Source organism: Ostrea edulis, chromosome 8 (genome assembly GCF_947568905.1).
Source record: "Ostrea edulis chromosome 8, xbOstEdul1.1, whole genome shotgun sequence".
Lineage (NCBI taxonomy): Eukaryota > Metazoa > Mollusca > Bivalvia > Ostreida > Ostreidae > Ostrea > Ostrea edulis.
This window is the reverse complement of record NC_079171.1, coordinates 49423195-49442919: the sequence shown is the minus strand read 5'-3', so window position 1 is coordinate 49442919 and position 19725 is coordinate 49423195. Positions and strand designations below refer to the sequence as shown.

At 35.4% G+C, this 19725-nt stretch overlaps 1 protein-coding gene across 1 annotated transcript in view; it reads right to left on the bottom strand.

The window, feature by feature from the left end:
- Positions 1-19725, bottom strand: part of LOC125661868 (transient receptor potential cation channel subfamily M member 2-like) — a 134780-nt gene that overhangs the window by 72045 nt on the left and 43010 nt on the right. Inside the window, exons 4-5 of the mRNA XM_056146383.1 lie at positions 10785-10975; positions 4271-4397 (exon numbers count right to left, since the gene is read on the bottom strand). Coding sequence (XP_056002358.1) covers positions 4271-4397; positions 10785-10975 — 318 coding nt within the window. The remainder of the gene's footprint in view (positions 1-4270; positions 4398-10784; positions 10976-19725) is intronic.

Genomic DNA, 19725 nt, shown 5'->3' with positions numbered 1-19725 from the left:
CCGTCACATATTGTTAACAGTATAGATAGTACCCATTAAAACATTTTTTTTTATATCACCTTAATTAAATGTCACAGTGACCTTAAAGTAGGATGCGACACACCTTCTACCTAAGATGCATTAGTTGACCAATTTTGGTGATTCTAGGTCTAATAGTTTTCAAGTTATGAGCCGGACAAGTTTTTGCCATATATGGCCATATCTTCTTAATGAAAAGTCACAGTGACCTGGTTTTAATGTGCGACACACCTTCTACCCAAGATGTATCTACAGACAAAGTTTGATGATTCTAGGCCTTGTAGTATTTAAGTTACGAGTCGGACACGAAAAAGCTAACAGACGGACGGACAGACACGCCATACCATAATACGTCCCGTCTTAAGACGGGCGTATAAAAATTGGTCATGGTAGCTCAGTGGTAACACAGTCTTCGACATTAACCAGTGGCCTGATGCCCGAGGCCAGTAAAATCGGGATCGGGCTTCTTAAAATATTAAACCCTGGAGTCCGATGGGCCTGTAAATGTTTTCTTATATGTTCTGTATATATTACAAATAAAGCGTGAGATTGACTCAGACTAAATGTCATGACTTAGTAGTCAAATTTCGCATAGAAAAATTATCAACCATGCTGCCTTTTCTGAAGTATAGGGAGGGGGCTCGTCCGGGAAATTCAAAACCACCCAAGCGTATTTCACAATCACAACCATCCGATAAAAAAACCCCAAAAAAACTGTCGTACGAGGAGAAAAAAACGAAAATTCATGCCCCATTGGACCGAGGGCAGTGTTCAAAATTAACCATAGACCGAGTATATGTTAAATGGCACTGGTCTATGCCAACTGTAATTGAGATAGACCAAATTGTCTATGCCAATTTTCTAGATTTAAAGCAATAAAGTTATCCAAGAGGGTCTTGCATGGTCAGTCGACGTCTGATAAACATTATGAGGAAAGGATGATATTACAGAAATGGAAAGAAAATACACTTTCTAAGTATATTAGAAGTAAATGAAAATGTTTTAAATTTGTGTTATTATTTTTTCAATGTTGTGGTCTATGTCAATTCGATGAGGTCTAAGTCATCTTATTTTGGCATAGACCTGTGGTCTATACCAAGTTTTAAACCAATTTCGAACACTGCGAGGGTAGGCCTTGGCTAACATTTAAAAAATGTTTTGTACGTGGTGTATACAAAACAGAGTTAAACATGAGCTGCTGATGTATCTGCGAGATTAATCAGTCTATGCGAAAGACATCAGACCGTCGGACCTGACCGATGTGCAGTGCCTCAGGTCCGATGCATCATTTTTTACACCGGATCGGAATGTCAGATGTCTCAATGTTCGGTTTTGAGCTTTACTATCTTGATGCGGAGTTTGTTATAAGTAAAAAAAATAGCACACATCCAAATACGTAAATGAATTGATTAAAACCGCATGGACTGTCTAAAGTATTATACGGGAAGGATTCCTGGAATAGTATTACTAGTATAATAAATAAGATTCCCTTGGTTTTGCATTTTCACGTGTTTCACTTTTTTACATTAGGTTTTTCGGTCTGACAAAATTTGGTTCGGTCCGGTGTGTTCATTGATTACACTGGACCGAATGTCCTGTGTGGTCCAAAAACTTTCGCATTATACTGGATTAATATGTTGAAAAATAATATAATCCTTTTAATGTCAGTTGTTCTTTAACTATGATCATCTTGACCTGTATTTTCCTACAGTAAAAGAACTGTGCATGTGTCTATAGAGTAGAATCAGCAAATAACAAGAGATCAAATTAGAAAATAAACATTTTGGGCCTGCAAAATATTGTTCGGGCTTGCACAATTATTATACTGGGAGGCCCGAAGGGCCTGTGCTTTACAAAGTTTTTCGTGAAGACTGGTAACAGGATCAAGAAATCATGGTTTCGAGCCATGCTTGTACTTTATTTAGGGTGAAAATGTAGGTAGTGAGGTGAATGCTCCATCATCATATTTAGCATTCAAAAGAGAAAGTTGCTGGTCTTTCAGATGAGACCTTTAAACACCATATGCATGCGTCTAAATGTGTGGCACTTCATACTACTGAAATATTCTCTACAGGTATTATACTAAAATCAAACATACACATACATGTATATTCATATACATGTTAAAAATCTTAATTATCATTTTAGAATTTTCTTCTTCTGACAAAATGATGCGCAAGTACATAAATGGAAGCTATGCCACTATATGTCATGACACTGTACAGCTTGATCAGTTGATACATCACATAAACAGTCACAGATGTAAACAATCAAGAAAAACTCAGTACACAACATCACCCCTTAATTTTGAATTGTAGCTGAAGATCATTCTGCCAAGATCGAAATGCAGCGTGGCAATGATTAGCGAGGGTTATATTATTCTTAAAAAGTAGATTGAAATCAAAAGTTAACTGCCAAAGTTATCAGGAGACAATAATCCATACAAGGTTCGAATTTCCTCCACTGCCACCTAAAGTGCACGTGTAAACAACGCGTGTGACATGCACCACACCCCGACAGGCTACATTGTAAACAAGTAAAATGCATTCAGAGTAATAGTTTTACATATGATATTCTGTTTGGTTTATAGTCTTAGTAGCTACATACCTATGCGGTACACCTGTACCATGTACGTACTGCAAACAGTGCGGCGTAATGTACATTTGCATCCTCGGGGATTTCAACCCGGACAAAGTGGAACATGCCAATCCGAATACATATATATCTTTCGTTTTTATTTTTTTATTTTATTTATTTATCTATTTATGTCATGGCGTTGGGAAAAAAACTTCAAAGTAGGGAGACAGATGAAAAGGGGGATACGGTCCAATCATCCAAAAAAAAGTCCCGTGTGGAGGGGTGGGGGTGGGGTTGATTCCTAAGGACTTGGCGCATATCTATTTGTTTTTAAATGTGAAATTCTATCCAAAATCAATATGAATTTTTAGTATACAGAGTACATTAACTGCAAAGACTAAATTTTAGAAAAAACCCAAACAGTTCACGTACTAGATATATCACTTTCATCATCGGAATTTTCAGTAACTCGGGTACTCTGTCGCTTGTACATAACACGATCGGTATGAAACACCATTTAATCAGTCTATCTAATAAAAAACTCATTGTTAATATGCAAAAATTTTCTCTCAACCGTGTTTACTTACCTCAGATGGGCCAACTTCTTTCCCTGGAAAACTCCATTATGATGACATCACAAATTACGTCATTCAAAACAGAGCATGCGCACTTCGAAAGTGTGTAAGCCATGCTCGCAAGGAAAAAAGATGGACGAGTGCTAAATCTTTACACACCTGTTACACACATCTCATAAATCCTGTTAAGTAAACACTTCAGGATTTTGATGGTAGATGAACTATTTAATGATTTTATGCTGATTTTTATAAAAATCCAATTGAACACCACCATTTTCGTGTTCCTTTGACCGACCCCGTGTTGATTTACACGTGTGCCTTCTTATTCACTGGTTCAATTGACAGGGCTTACAAACACACACACACACACACACACACACACACACACACACACACACACACACACACACACACACACACACACACACACACACACACACACACACACACACATATATATATATATATATATATATATATATATATATATATAATGATATTCCTTTTGCACCGAGAGAAAGGCTAGGTACAGAAAGATAAGTTTGCTTGAAGCTAATTGATTTCATAGATCAATGTCATATATTTCGAAGTTGCCCTTTATATCATGCGCAATGTGTTCAGAGTATATGAAAGCACCTGAGTTTCACTTTAATGGTTAGTAAATTTAGACTATTGATTCATTGATTGAATATTATTTTACGTCCCTCTCGAGAATATTTCACTCATATGGAGACGTCATCAATAGATTAGTTTACGTAAATTTCTGAGTCACTCTACGCAGCTAAATATACAGTGTACATGTAAATTGAAGCATCATCCCATAAAATAGTAAATACGTCATTTCAGTTTCAATGAATATATCTTTTTTTTTGATTATTTATGAGAGAAAATCACTTCATACCAGTACATCTAACTTTAAAAGTTGTCGCCCTTGATTGCGATTCTGAGATAAGTAATACATTTTCTTGATGGAAATTGTATTCATAAATCATATAAGTAGTATTGTCAATTTTTAACTATTTGCACCTTGTGATCTCATATTATTAATCTACATGCTGATGTTTAACATACATCGTATAATGATTGTATACGTCACTCACTGAAATCCGTGTATTCACTGAAGAATAAGACGTCTTGTTCAGAGACAAACTTTTCAAACTTCAACAAAAAATCGTCTCCTTCGCCCTCAGCTTCACTGAATTCCAGTGGCGATATATATTCAGTCATCTGAAATAGTTAATGAAGGTTTAGTAATATGAATACGTAGCAGACATATATATATATATATATATATATATATATATATATATATATATATATATATATATATATATATATCTATCTATCTATCTATCTATCTATTTATCTATCTATCTATCTATCTATCTATGTATATATATATATATATATATATATATATATACTATATATATATACTAACGGAAAAAAGAAACTGCATTATTTTTTGTAATACTGTTAACAAATGTATTCGTTACATTTCATAATCCATTAGTTTTAACGTCGAATAACGTCAATTTCAGCACACTCGAAAGACACTGGTATTCGAACTTGAATTAAGAAAGTTAATAACGCGTGTGACCACCATTTGCATTCACGAATGCTTGACAACAGCGCCTCATTGATGCCACTAAGGTGTTCAGAAATGCTTGAGGTATGTCGTTCCAGATGTTGGTTAAAGCCTGGCCTAAATCAGCCAATGTCACTGGCTGATTAGTTAAACGGCGTAGACGTCGTTCCATTTCATCCCAGACGTGCTCGATCGGCTATAATTCGGAGGAAACAGATCGCCAAGGGAAGGCATCGACATTCTGTTGGGCCAAGGTAACGTACGTGGGCAAATATGGCCCATGGGCCTCTTGTCTTTAATGTCATTGATACTAAATTGAAATTGAAGAGATAACAAGGAGTTTTTAAGGCAGGCCTTTACCAAAATTTGAATTAATTTCATGATTCCAGGGGTAGGGACTTTGGTTCCAAAGTGATTATTGTCCTTATTATTTGAAAGACTTTTTTACATTTGCTAATACAATATAAAAAATCCGTGCATAATTAGGAAAAGCAGAAAAGGATGCACAAAAATCGTGAATTTCACAACCCCAGGGTTTAGACTTTAGGACGGGTCCAAATTAGTACATCATGTTGATTTGCATATATTATATCATACAAAGTCTTTTAAGTTGGTACTATAGAGAACCCTCACTGCTACGGCCCTGAGCGTTAAACATAGATCTTGGTACCTCACCTGCCGCTCGTGAAGTCTCAATATGAGTGAAAAATTCTTGATGAACGTAACAAAGCAATCAATCAGTACTCATATTTCATACTGGAAAATAAAATTTAAATAGTTTATATTGATCATTCTGATTTTCATTCTCTTAGAGATTCATTTCGAGGAAGTTGCTGGTGTGCAGTGTACATTCTCAAATGAATTCATCAGTTTACATTAAGGATCTACCTTTAAATCCTGTAATATGGCGTCTTGGATACTCTAAAGTCCATGTGACTGTCACATACTATATTTATAAAGAATTTTTAAGAAATTGTTATAACTTTAAAATGTATGTATATATACTGATATTGAATTATATTTTATGAAATATCAGCTTTTGATTTTATGTATACATGTATATATACATATTGTAGATATTTTCCACTTTAAGACTAAAAATAACTTATATGCAGATACAGTGGTGTAACATTGTCTTACTTTCTGATCAATATATGTAGATAAGAAAACTATGTATATTTCAAGACATGTGGGCAATTTTCAACCATTCATTTTCCATTTATGAACAGTAACTTGTACATAGTACTTCTTAACCAACTTTAATACTGTATAACTATAACTACCTGCTTTCATGCATTGCAGAGCACAGCCGTAGTAATGATTCAAATTTGTTGATGAATTGCTTTAGTATAAAGAGTACAATTGGTATTTTAAGTTTTAAATTTATGAGAATGCATATCAAGCTTTTCACAGATATTTCTTAAGATATATAGAAAATAGGTATATATTCATGTATTTTTTATAAATCTTGCTAATCCAGCTTCTTCCTAAGTGAGATGTACGTATGGCACGCCATATTTATATTAGTCCAGTCAAAATAGTGGATATTGGGGTCAACCTTGAACTAATTGCAAAAGAAATTCTGATTACAGAGCAACAACAGGTAGACCTAGACAATATATATTCCAAAATCCACTGAAATCCACCGAACACTTTTCGGGTAATTCTAGTTTGAAAATGGGTACCTTAAATGGTATTTTATCGCCATTCATGGATATATACGTTCTCAGGTTTGTCGATTTACATACATTTTCGAAGACGCTAAACATGAAAGGCAGATATAATATCGTATAAAGTACTAGAGTTACATACAGTTAATGATATTTAAACAGGTAGATCACACACACACACACACACACACACACACACACACACACACACACACACACACACACACACACACACACACACACACACACATATATATATATATATATATGATCTACCTGTTTAAATATCAATAACTAATAATCTATATTCCAAAATTCTCTGAGTACTATTCAAGTAAATCTTGCATGAATATAGGGGGTTGGTGTACTACTAACTTTGTTTTGAAACCAAAGTTGACATCAATAAAGATAAAAGAAAAATATTCATTTGAAAGCGTTGTAATTCCACCCACAAGACATTATGTTTAAGCATCATCTGACACGTCTGCGTTATTATCATAATCCATACAAAGTACATGTATATTTTCACTAATATATTTCTTGTTTAATTCACAATACAAATATCAATATATTGAGTTATTCCAGTAATAACTTATGGCTTGTTTAAACATTTGTGCAACATGTATAATGCTAATGAGTGATGATCACCACCATCTCACGTGTTCAGTTCATTCATGTATACAAAAAATATTCAATTGAATGATAAATTAGTCATCGTCATCATGGCAAGGTTCAGTATGCATACAACTTGTACCACGGCATTCTCCACAACAAATTGAACATTTAATTCCGTGTCGGCTGCAACTGCACCGCTTTGAGTCACAGTTGCTTTGTCAATTGCAATGAATTTTTTCAGAAGATCGGTGCCAATTCAGTCTTAATCGGAAGAAGATAACCAGTGTCATTCAATTTCCATCCCCATTTTGTCACGTCCAAGTCGTTTGCTATCCATTGTTGTACTTGATGATACGCTCTATATATATGTTGCTTTGCAAATTCATAAGTAGGTGGGAGACTTTTTACATCAATATGTTTCTCTACCTTTGACATTTTGGTAAAAAAAATTCTGAATCGCAAGATATCCAAACCTTCTCCTCGTAATGCCCCATACAATGACGCAAACATATCCTCTCCAACTTGTTTCAATTTAGTGACAGAGGCAAATTTATCTAGGAAAGGCTTACTGACTGTTACATAAAAGTATAAATTTGCCTTCATCTTCTTGAGTGTGACCTGTTTAATGATTCCATACAGCCTAGATGTTGTATCACATCCCGTCAAAGTGTGCATCACTAAGAGACACTGATATAGGTCTTTTCCAAGAATCTGTCTTGTGTTATATATGTTCCAAATCCGATGGTTTTTCATTTGTTTGTCGGAATAAAAGAATAACTCCTTTTCGATATCAGGCTCTACATGATAAAGTAATAGTATGAGCAAATCAGTATCCCCGCCAACTAAAGCAACGGACTGAGTTCTCACTTTCTGAAGAGCTGTGAAAACCGAAGTACGGTCTGCATCTGCTTCAGATTGTATTACTTCACAACCGGCTTCTCGGAGTGTTGTAGACAGCATTTAAATATTTTTTTTCTTGTTTTCTTTGTTTGACAGAAAATGCTCTCTTTTCGCGGTGCATACAGTAGATTCATTGAATATAGTCTTCCTAGACTGTAAACCCTTTGATCTTCTCTGATGGGTGAGATCCTTTGTTGATTGTGCGTTGTTGTAGCCATCAAATACAACACAGGAATTTGTAAATTTGTGGGTGACATATTGTACGTAGATCGTCAGTATTTGTTCGAAAGTTGATTTCTATCACCAGTTAAACATGTGTAGCAGAGATCTTCCATCAAGTACGAATGTAGAACATTGATTTAGAGATGCGCCATCGCTACTGCAATCACCTGTTGACCAAATAGCATCTGCAAGCTGGCTTTTGCTAGCTTCTCTCAGAAGACCTGAACTATCAAAAAGTGCTGGTGGAATACTTGTCAGTTCGTATCTGAAAACTTCACTCAAGTCCGGATAACTATCTTTAGCAATAGCACTGAGACGTTGAAACATCAATTGTGAATTCACATTGACACTATCTCCATCATCGACTTTAACTGAGTGTTTTGATGTTAGGGTGTTTGCATTGTCCTTCCTTTTGAAAACATGTTTCATTGCATCTTTTCCGACCATTGATTGAATAACCTGCCTACCAATCTAAAGACTTTTGTCAACATTGACATTTGATTCAGCTGTTACACCATCGTGTAAACCACGAATATCCTTGAGGTCTTCTTGGAAAGGTGCACTCTCCTCTAGATAATCTAAAATTCTGGTCGTATCGATTTCATCTCTATTCATGAGCGACTGAGACGTGTCTTTATGCTGCTCACTAGATGTGCACAATGTCTCTGTAAGGGTCTGCATTGGAAGACTGAATTCGGCACAAAGGGGAGAAGATAAGCCCACAGAGTTCGTTGGTACTCTGTAATACCTCGCCCTCTTGTGAGACCACCACATGTCTTTAGACTTCTCATGAGAACTTGCTCAATTGTCAGGTCTGTCCAGATACCAGCCCACAAACCATTTGATCTTATCACATGTTTCCCAGACAAGAAAGATTAATATATCACGGGATGTGATGATTGAAGCTTCTGCATATCGGAAAGGTAGATGTAAGCGGATTTAAGATACAAATTGTGTCCAGAAGCGGCAAAATATGGCAGCATTCTTTGAACTGTGTCTAAGTGAAGCAGCCAGTCACCTGTTCTTTCCGCTCTGATAAATTTCTGGGCAAGATCAATCATTTCAAGATGCTGGAACCATAAATTTGCCGTTCTGCATTCTGATAGTAAATCCTTATAACTGGAGAGTGCACTTTGATTGATAGTAAGTTTACTTACCTGTTAGAAATGCAATATATAGAGAAACACTCAAAGGAATCGGCATTTTATGCATTATCTCCGTACATTGTTATCATTTTATGTATTGTTTACGTCATACACTCATGACGTCGCAATGGAAAAGCAAGTATGGAATATCACTCATGACATCGGTTTTGAACAAATATTACGCGAAATAATTATTTTGAATTCTCTGAAACGGCTCGATAGAAATCGGTGGATTTTTTTTTATCAGATATTCCTTTTTACTGATACATCATGTCTGTATTAATAAAAATTCTGTTGCAATTAGGTAAAGTTTAATTTTTAATTTGACTGGACTATATCTATTCCTATAAGGATTTCGTATATAATTTATGAAATACCTTCTATTTCTGATGAGATATCTGATAAATCTTATAATTCATTTCCGGTTTCCTTCACTGCGGAATTTGACCTCACCTCTTACCTTTTAATGGGTAAAAAAAAAACAACTCACGAGGGGTAAATGTAAATAACAATAACGTTATTAGGGGTGCATGTGACTTGTAAGTTTAAAAATATAGGGCAATGAGAGCATAGAAGGGATTTTGGTAACCATGAATCTAACAAATTATATCATGAAGCTTTCATATAAATTTCCACTGTTGTTGTCCCGATGGTTTTTGAGGATATTTTCAAATGACCACTTATATTTGACTTTCCTTAATTATGTCTCTTTCAAAGGTCATGCCACTTCATTTGAAAAAGCTTACATCCCTTTTACCCAATAATGATTTACATCCCTTTTACCTAAGAATGATATGCACCAAGTTTGATTGGAATTGGCTTAGCGGTTCCTGTGTTGTAGAGTGAGCCTTTCCCCATAATGAGACTTATCCCCGGAAACCTGGCTCTAGAGTGAGCTTTCCGCCGGAAGTCTGGCTCTAGAGTGAGCCTTCCCCCTGGGGGGAAAAGACGGGCGTATAAAAATAGAGACAGAGAGACAAACAGACGACAGACAAATGCAATAGAAAACTCTAACTTCATCTTTCAGTTTAGTTGAGGTATAAAGACAAACTTGTCCCTGTTCACTTTCTATTTATCTTTTCGTATGTAAAACTTATACGGTACCAATTTTGATGCACCAGATGCGCATTTTCGACAAATAATGTATCTTCAATGATGTTCAACCGAAATGTTTGAAATCCGAAATAACAATGAAGTTTTAGAGCTAGTATAGGGAAATACAGCGTGCCAAAAAAGTGGAGTCAAATTCGTCTAAGGTAAGAGCTATGCGTGAGGGAGATAAAATCCTTAATTTTGAAATAAATTTCTAAATTTGATAACAGCAATTAAATATACATGCGTATGTTCACGCTAGTAACGAAGTACTTAGCTACTGGGCTGTAGATACCCTCGGGGACTAACAGTCCACCAGCAGAGGCCTCGACTCAGGGGTCATAATGTAAAACTTATACGGTACCAATTACCTATCTATTACCTGATTCCCCGCAATCCTGATGAGTTTCACATGCCGCTCAACGTCATTGATTGGTGGCTTGATGTTTGTAGTATTAGGAGCATCCTTCGTATCAGATTTGCCACCAAATTCCATGACCTCATAATTGATATAAGCATCTCGTATCATACCGGAGACTCCATCGTCATGACTTCGGTACAATATCCAAGACTCTGTAACATACATACACTACTAAGAGAACGAAAATATATATCGTTATTTACATACAATGTATTCATAAGTTGTTTGTTTTGGTTCAGGTACCGTCGAAAATTTTTCACGTCACCAGCTGTAGGTGAAGACTAATGCTTAGCGCTTAGGGCCGTAACAGTGCGGAATATTTAGCGTGCAAACGCCTGTCGTTTACCCCCGTTTTTTTTAAAGTCATATCCCATCTCTGGTTTGTCCAGGGGTCCGTGTTTGCCCAACTCTCTATTTTGAATTCCTTATAGGAACTATGAGATTGATCACTGTTTGTTATCTTCACCTTTCATCTGATAGACCCTCAAACTCTAAACGCCGAGCGTTTGGGGAAAGAGCAATCACTACCTATGTTTACATTAAGGTTTGACACGGCGAAATAGTGTTATGAAATAGCTGTTGGACAGCGACATATGTAAACATTATTTACTTGCATTGCCGATTTCATACTCGCTTTCCTCGCTACGTTTAGGTATTTGCATCGCTATCTGTAAGCATTGGTGGCTAAAACATCTAAGATTCGGGGAATTGGTCAACATCGAAATAAATGTTGTCTATGGTGAAAAAAGTTCAGTTTTTAAAAATATTCAACACTATTTTCACAATCAGTTGAAAAAGGTAATGGTTAACAAAAATTTGAATATCAGTTGTTGAGTTACACGTGAAATGCAACACTCACAATCTTTGTTATGTAAACAAGGTTCGTGCAATGTTCTTGTTTACATATATTTTGTTTATTGGAAAAATAACATGTTTAAACAAAATGAAATGTTCCAAACACTGGAAACTATTTAATTGTGTTCAAAAGTGACTTGTAAGTTGAAAAATTCTGCTTTAAACGAAACTTTTATATTCAACCTATATAAACAAAACAAACATGGCACGAACCTTGTTTACATAAGAACGAATTATGAGATCTGAACATCTCATGTACCTCGAGAACTGACATTTAGATTTCTGTTGACCATTAGAAATACCTTATTTAAGCATTCAAACATTAGGGTAAAGATGGGAAACCAATTTTGAAAATGTTCAGCTCATACTATGTCCATGCCCTTTTAAGGTGGTTGTTACGGTTAGGATTTCACAGGATTGACAAACATACACACACAAGCTTTTGTAGCAATTAGTCTGAGATCACATTATACATTGACTAGAATATATTGTCAATAGTGGCTTTGAAACTGAGTCAAGCACCAGACGGGAAAAGTGAAGTCAAGGTCAAAGGAAATGGCAAAGTTAAAAAAAATATTGATGCAGTTGAATATATGGCACCAAGATACATCAACTACACTGGTTGCCTGTGTAGTATAGGGCACACTATAAGATACTTACTTATACTTACAACGCCTTACATGATGAGTGCCCAATTTTTATCACTCTAGTTGTTCCAAAAAGTCGAACCGTTACGTACGGGGATCGGTGTTTCAGAACAATAGCTCCAAAACTATGGAATGCCCTTCCAGAACATGTAAGGGACTGTAGAACACTGTGTGCGTTTAAGAAGTCAATGAAAACACATTTTTTTCATCAAGTTTTCCAGGACTAGGTTCTATCATTTCAGTCATTCGTGTTTGCTGTTCAGTGCATTAAGATTATTTTGTCGGATTTGACTGTGTGTTTAAGTTTTCGAGTACCATTCTGTGATATTGTTTAAAAAAAAACACCCCAAAAACAACACCAAAAACCCATGAAACATCATATGCTGTATGTACGTGTGTGTATTTCATTATTATTATCATTATCTAAATACACCCTGAATCTGATGTTTATTGTTACCTAGCATATTTATGGCATCTTGTGTTTTCATGTTTAATATGTACAATCAGGATAGGTACAGCTACGGACTGTTTACATGTGATAACGCCTTTTATAATTTGATCTAGCCAAGTGCACCTTTTATTTTCATGATGCGATAATAATGGAACGAAACTCGGGTGAAACCAACATTACGGGTACATACAAAATTTAATTGTCATTTTCCATAAAATGGTAATTTTCTCACCTACCCAGAATTAAAAAAAATGAAAGCAATAAAACTCTACAACATCGTAGCAAGAAACAATCGCACACAGGTACATTCTACATGCGTGACATTCTAAACATTAAAAACTTACTACATATACATGAATATGCATGTATATTTCACGCCAAACAGCAGTATAAAATCCAGAATCTAAAAGTATAATCTACACTTAGATTTGAATAAGCCGTTATCAATTTACGAATCAGTACAACTGATATGTGTAGCAGTTAAAAAAAAAACCAAAAAACAAACTATCATTACTGCATGACGTTTAACCCTTTCTCTACCGTACTGGTCAATTTGACCACTGGCGCGTAATAGCAGGACTACGCAAAAGGAGTACCTCTAAATCTTTGACACTACGGTCAAAAAATATATAATTTATGCATCTTATTTTTTGGAATTTTTCTCTATTTTTTTTTAACTATGTATAAATCAATAAAGTAAGTAAAGCCATTATATTAAAGAAAGCTGTCACAGCGAAGGCTTGTATTTCACATCTTTAAAACGACCTGATGTCAGAAGGAGATGTATATCATTGCTTTTTAATGTTTTATTTATTGTCTATGTATTATGTGTATAACATTCTGTAGTAAGGTATATATGCATTATGAAGTACCTTTAAGCGTCCATAGTGTATGAAAAGGGTGCTATATAAATAGGGTATTATGTTCCCCAAACAAAGTTTGGGAACATATTGTTTTTACTCTGTTTCTTATTAAGGTCTTCCGTCTCAACGGAATACCTTATAGTGATTCTTATGTTTCTTTTCCTCTATTATTAAGGTCTTCCGTTCTTCACGAAAGACCTTATAGTGATTCTACTGTTTCTTGTTATTATTATTAAGGTCTTCCGTTCTTCACGGAAAACCTTATAGTGAATCTACTGTTTCTTATTATTATGTCTCCGAACACAAAGTGTCGGAGACATATTGTTTTTGCTCCATTTCTTATTATTCTTATTATGTCTCCGAACACAAAGTGTCGGAGACATATTGTTTTTGCTCCGTTTCTTATTATTCTTATTATTTTCTTCTTATTCTTATTATTCCTCTTCTTTAGTGAGAAATCTGTCCGACCGATTTTGTGAAAGTGCTTTGACAGATCCACTTCAAAATTTGTGAGCTGATAGGGGGTCACTAGGAGGGGTGCATTCAACTTTTCAAACTGACCGCCGTTTCAAAATGGCGGCCAAAAAACGTTAAAAACTCAAGGTTGTCGGATTTCAACCAAATTCTATTTCTAGGGTAATTTAATGACCCCAAGTCCATTTCAACCATCAAATTTTGTTTTTGAGCCGACATTTTCAAAATGGCCGCCATATAACGAAATATTTCAAAGTGTTAAAATCTCTACAGCATTTGGGTTCTGGGGTCAACTGAGGGTCCACAGTTCCTTTTTAGCATCAGTATTTCCTTCCAATCAATTTTCAAATGTTTCAAAATGGCCGCCATTGAAGAAAATGGCGGCCAAACATCAAGTCCGTCGGATTTCAACCAAATTCAGTTTCTAGATTTCTTTGAGGATTCTTATTGCATATTTGGAATCAAAAACCATTTCTGACATAGGGAAGTGTTCAGAGACATTTGTGTTGGAATCCCAACACAGTTATAGATCGTTATTATGTCTCCGAACACAAAGTGTCAGAGACATATTGTTTTTGCTCCGTTTCTCATTATGTCTCCGAACACAAAGTGTCGGAGACATATTGTTTTTGCTCCGTTTCTTATTCTTCTTCTTATTATTATTAAGGTCTTAAGTTCCAGACGGAAGACCTTATAGTGATTCTACTGTTTATTAAGGTCTTCCGTCTCCTGCGGAAGACCTTACTATTATTGTTCGCGTTCTTCTTCATTATTATTAAGGTCTTCCGTCTCCTGCGGAATACCTTACTATTATTGTTCGCGTTCTTCTTCTTCATTATTATTATTATTATTTTCCTTGGTAGTACACGCGTTTTCTCAGCCATTTAGGGGCTAGCCCCTTCAATTAGGGATCTAGAAGGGTTCAAAGTCTAGATCAAATATCTCAAAAATCGTTAATATTTTGGTATAAGTCAAAGAACAAAAAATGTTCATCTCAACAATCCAAATCTATTCATATAAAAATTTAGGTCATATGTTACGTAATAAGGGGATTTTAAGGGCCAAAACCATAAAAAATTTTACCCCTTGTATCTTGAAAACGACAAATATTTTGAAAAGCAATAAAGAACAAATGTTGTTCAGAATGATGATCTGAACAATATGCATATTTCGTTTTTACCCTATGTGGAGCTACAGTTTGGCCCTTAAAAATTACTTCTAGAAATAACTCGAGAACGGTAAAGAATTTCTAAATACTTGTTGAACAAAAAATGTTTGAAATGTCATGACCTTTCTTACGATATCAAGCAAAAGGGGCTGACCCTTTAAATTAGGGGCCCAGAAGGGTCCAAAGGTTTATGAGAATATCTCAGAAACTATTAATATTTTGTAATAAGTCATTGAAGCGGAAATGTTCATCTAAACCAGCTTGTTCTTACCAAATCAAAAAGTAGGTCATATGTTACGTAATAAGGGATTTTAAGGGCCAAAATCATAAATAATTGACGCCTCATATCTTGAAAACGACAAATATTTTGAAAAGCATTATTGAACAAAAGTTGTTCAGAATGATAATCTAAACAATATGTACATTTCATTTTTTCCCTATGTGGCCCCTTTAGGGAGCTACAGTTTGGCCCCTAAATATTTATTGTAGAGATAACTCGAGAACGGTAAAGAATTTCTAAATACTTGTTGAGCAAAAAATGTTTAAAATGACAAGGCCTTTCTTACGATATCAAGCAAAACGGGCTGGCCCTTTAAATTAGGGGTTCAGAAGGGTCCAAATGTTTTTGAGAATATCTCAGAAACTATTAATATTTTATAATAAGTTGTAGAAGCGGAAATGTTCATCTCAACGAGCTTGATCTTATCAAATCAAAAAGTAGGTCATATGTTACGTAATTAGAGATTTTAAGGGCCAAAATCGTAAATATTTGACGCCTCATATCTTTAAAACGACATATTTTTGGAAAAGCATTATTGAACAAAAGTTGTTCAATGTGTCATAACCTATCGATCAATATCAAAAAATGGGTCTGTGGGCCTCATGGCTCGCCTGTAGAGTCGATTTTTGTTGATTTCAAAAACTTGTAACTGGTAAATATTTTGTAAGGACATATTGAACAAAAGTTGTTCAGTTTATCGAGATCTGTCGATTGATATCAAGAAATAGGCCTATGGTCCTAATGGCTCGCCTGTAGAGTCGATTTTTTGTCAATATCGGTCGATCTCAATAACTTTTTACAGGTAAATATTTTGTAAAGACATATAGAACTAAAGTTGTTGAGTCTATAGAGGGCTAACAAATGACATCAAGAAATAGGCCCGCGGGCCTTATGGCTCGCCTGGAGAGTCGAATTTCAAACGAATTTCACCGCAACTTTGCTTCAGAAGCTTATGATATGAAAAATTGATTATATCTAAAATGTCTTAAAGTCGGAAACTAAATTGGGACTCATTTGTCTTTTTTTTTTTTTTAACTCCAAGTGCATCAACAAATCGGACGGAAGACCTACTCGTTGCTCGCAACGAGATCGTGTCTAGTTATTATTATTATTTTTTCCCCCTTTTTTTTGTCGGCACGATTTCTCAGAGATGGCTGGATGGATTTTCTTGAAGTTTTCAGGGATGATAGAAAATGAAAATACCCTCAGGCGTTTTCTTCATTTTTTCAAAATTCACTTCCGGTCGTTAGATATGTCCAATTTCCGTTTTTTTAGAAGAGATTTTGTCCATCGTTTTTCTCAGAAACGGTAAAAGATAGAGTCACCAAATTTTCAGAGTTGATAGATCTCACTTTGTAGGTGTGCAGTTGGGGGTTCAAAATGTCGGCCGTCACTTCCGGTCGTCACGGGAAGTGATAAGACGAATCGAAAAATTAAAATTGTAGTTGTTGAATTGAAACCTATACCACTTTATCAGATATCTTTTGCAGTATTGAAAACCGTTGACCCCACCGGAAGCGGAAACGTCGACTTCCGGTAATTAAGGAAAAACATTTCAAATTCTCCTTTTTCAATGCCTTCAATCTCGTTTACAAAACAAGTGTTTGACTTGTATTTAACATATATTGTAGACACTATAAATGTCTAGAGTAAAGTCAAATATTTTTCGAAAATTCACTTCCGGTCGTGAGATAGGGGTGGACAAATTCAAACTTTGCTTTTACAGTTTCTCAATAACGAAAATATATAGACGCTTCAAACTTGTAGGGTTGATCAACTAGCATTAGGCCATTGTACACATACTTTTATTTTTTTCGTCCGTCACTTCCGGTCTACACCGGAAGTATTTGAAAAAAATGACGATTTTCCGATTTCTTCGAGTGATTTCTCAAAGATGGCTGGATAGATTTTCTTGAAATTTTCAGGAATAATGTCTGATGAAATGACATTCCTGTGGTTATTTGTGTTTTTCCAAAATTCACTTCCGGTCGGAAAATATGGACGATTTTCTGTTTCTCAAACGAGATTTTGTCCAGCATTTTTCTTGGAAAGGGTAAAAGATAGGTTCATCAAATATTCAGGGATGAGCAATCTCTGTTTGTAAGCATGCAATAGGGTGATGAGCATGTCAACCGTCACTTCCTGTCGTCACCGGAAGTGATGGAAATAATCGTAAATTTCAAACTTTTTCTTTTAAATTGAAACGTATACTACTTTATTAAGTCTCTTTCAAAGTGTCAAAAGAATATTGACCCCGTCGGTAGTCAAAACAACTACTTCCGGTTTCTTGATAAAATACTTTATTACTTTTTGTCTCTTTGTCCCCACAAATCTCGCTTATATTTGAAGTGTTTGATATGATTTTCACATGTCTTCAGAATAATATCAACTTCTAGAGTTTTGACAATTTCGTTTTTCAAATTTTACTTCCGGTCGGTAGTTACCTACTACTTTTTCTTTCTTTAGTCTACTTCTTTTTGTTAAGAACTCTTCGGATAGAGACGTGAAATTTTCAGGGAATATAGACAGTAAAGAGTCACTGTCATTCATAGGAAAACACATCTGATTAGTACTTCCGGTTGTCACCGGAAGTTACAAGAAATGAGTAAAAAATTCGATAATACACTTCTCATTTATTGTTAAAGTACATTCTCTGATATATTTGAATGGTTTTTGTAGGATCAGAAACCTTTTTACCGGAAGTGAACAAACGGAAGACCTACTCATTACTAGTAATGAGTTTCTAGTTATTCTTATTATTATTTTCTTCTTATTTTTCCTCTTCTTTAGTGAGAAATTTGTCCGCTCGATTTTATGAACATGCTTCGACTGATACACTTCAAACTATGTGAGCTGATAGAGGGTCATTAGGAGGGGTGCAATCAACATTTCAAATTTTCAAAATGGCCGCCGTTTCAAGATGGCGGCCAAAAAAAAAACGTCAAAAATTCAAGGTTGTCGGATTTCAACCAAATTCTATTTCAAGGGTACTTTAGTGACCCCGAGTCCATTTCCACCATCAAAAAATTTTTTTGACCTGCCATTTTCAAAATGGCCGCCATATACTGAAATATTTGAAAGTGTTAAAATCTGTACAACATTTGGACTCTGGGGTAAATGGAGGGTCCACAATTCATTTCTAGCATCAGTATTTCCTTCCAATCTATTTTCAGATTTTTCAAAATGGCCGCCATTGAAGAAAATGGCGGCCAACAAATCAAGTCCGTTGGATTTCAACCAAATTTAGTTTCTAGGTTTTTTTTTGAGAACCCTGATCTGGCATCAAAAACCATTTCTGACATGGGGAGGTGTTCGGAGACATTTGTGTTGGCATCCCAACACAGTTATAGCTCGTTATTCTTATTCTTATTATTTTCTTCTTATTCTTATTATTCCTCTTCTTTAGTGAGAAATTTGTCCGACCGATTTTGTGAAAGTGCTTCAACAGATCCTCTTCAAACTTTGTGAGCTGATAAAGGGTCACTAGGAGGGGTGCATTCAACTTTTCAAATTTTCAAAATGGCCGTTGTTTCAAGATGGCGGCCAAAAAACGTCAAAAACTCAAGGTTGTCGGATTTCAACCAAATTCCATTTCTAGGGTAATTTAGTGACCCCAGGTCCATTTCCACCATCAAAATTTTTTTTGAGCCGCCATTTTCAAAATGGACGCCATATGCCGAAATATTTGAAAGGTTAAAATCTCTACAACATTTCCGTTCTGGGGTAAATTGAGGGTCCACAATTCATTTCTAGCATCAGTATTTCCTTCGTATAAATTTTCAAATGTTTCAAAATGGCCGCCATTGAAGAAAATGACGGCCAAAAATCAATCCTGAGTGCATATCTGGTATCAAGAACCATTTCTGACATGGGGAGGTGTTCGGAGACATTTGTGTTGGCATCCCAACACAGTTATAGCTCGTTATTATTTTCTTATTTTTCCTCTTCTTAAGTGAGAAATTTGTCCGCGCGATTATATGAAAGTGCTTCAACTGATCCACTTCAAACTTTGTGAGCTCATAGGGGGTCACTAGGAGGGGTGGAATCAACTTTTCAAATTTTCAAAATGGCCGCCGTTTCAAGATGGCGGCAAAAAAAAAAAATCCCGTCAAAAACTCAAGGTTGTCGGATTTCAACCAAATTCTATTTTTAGGGTAATATGGT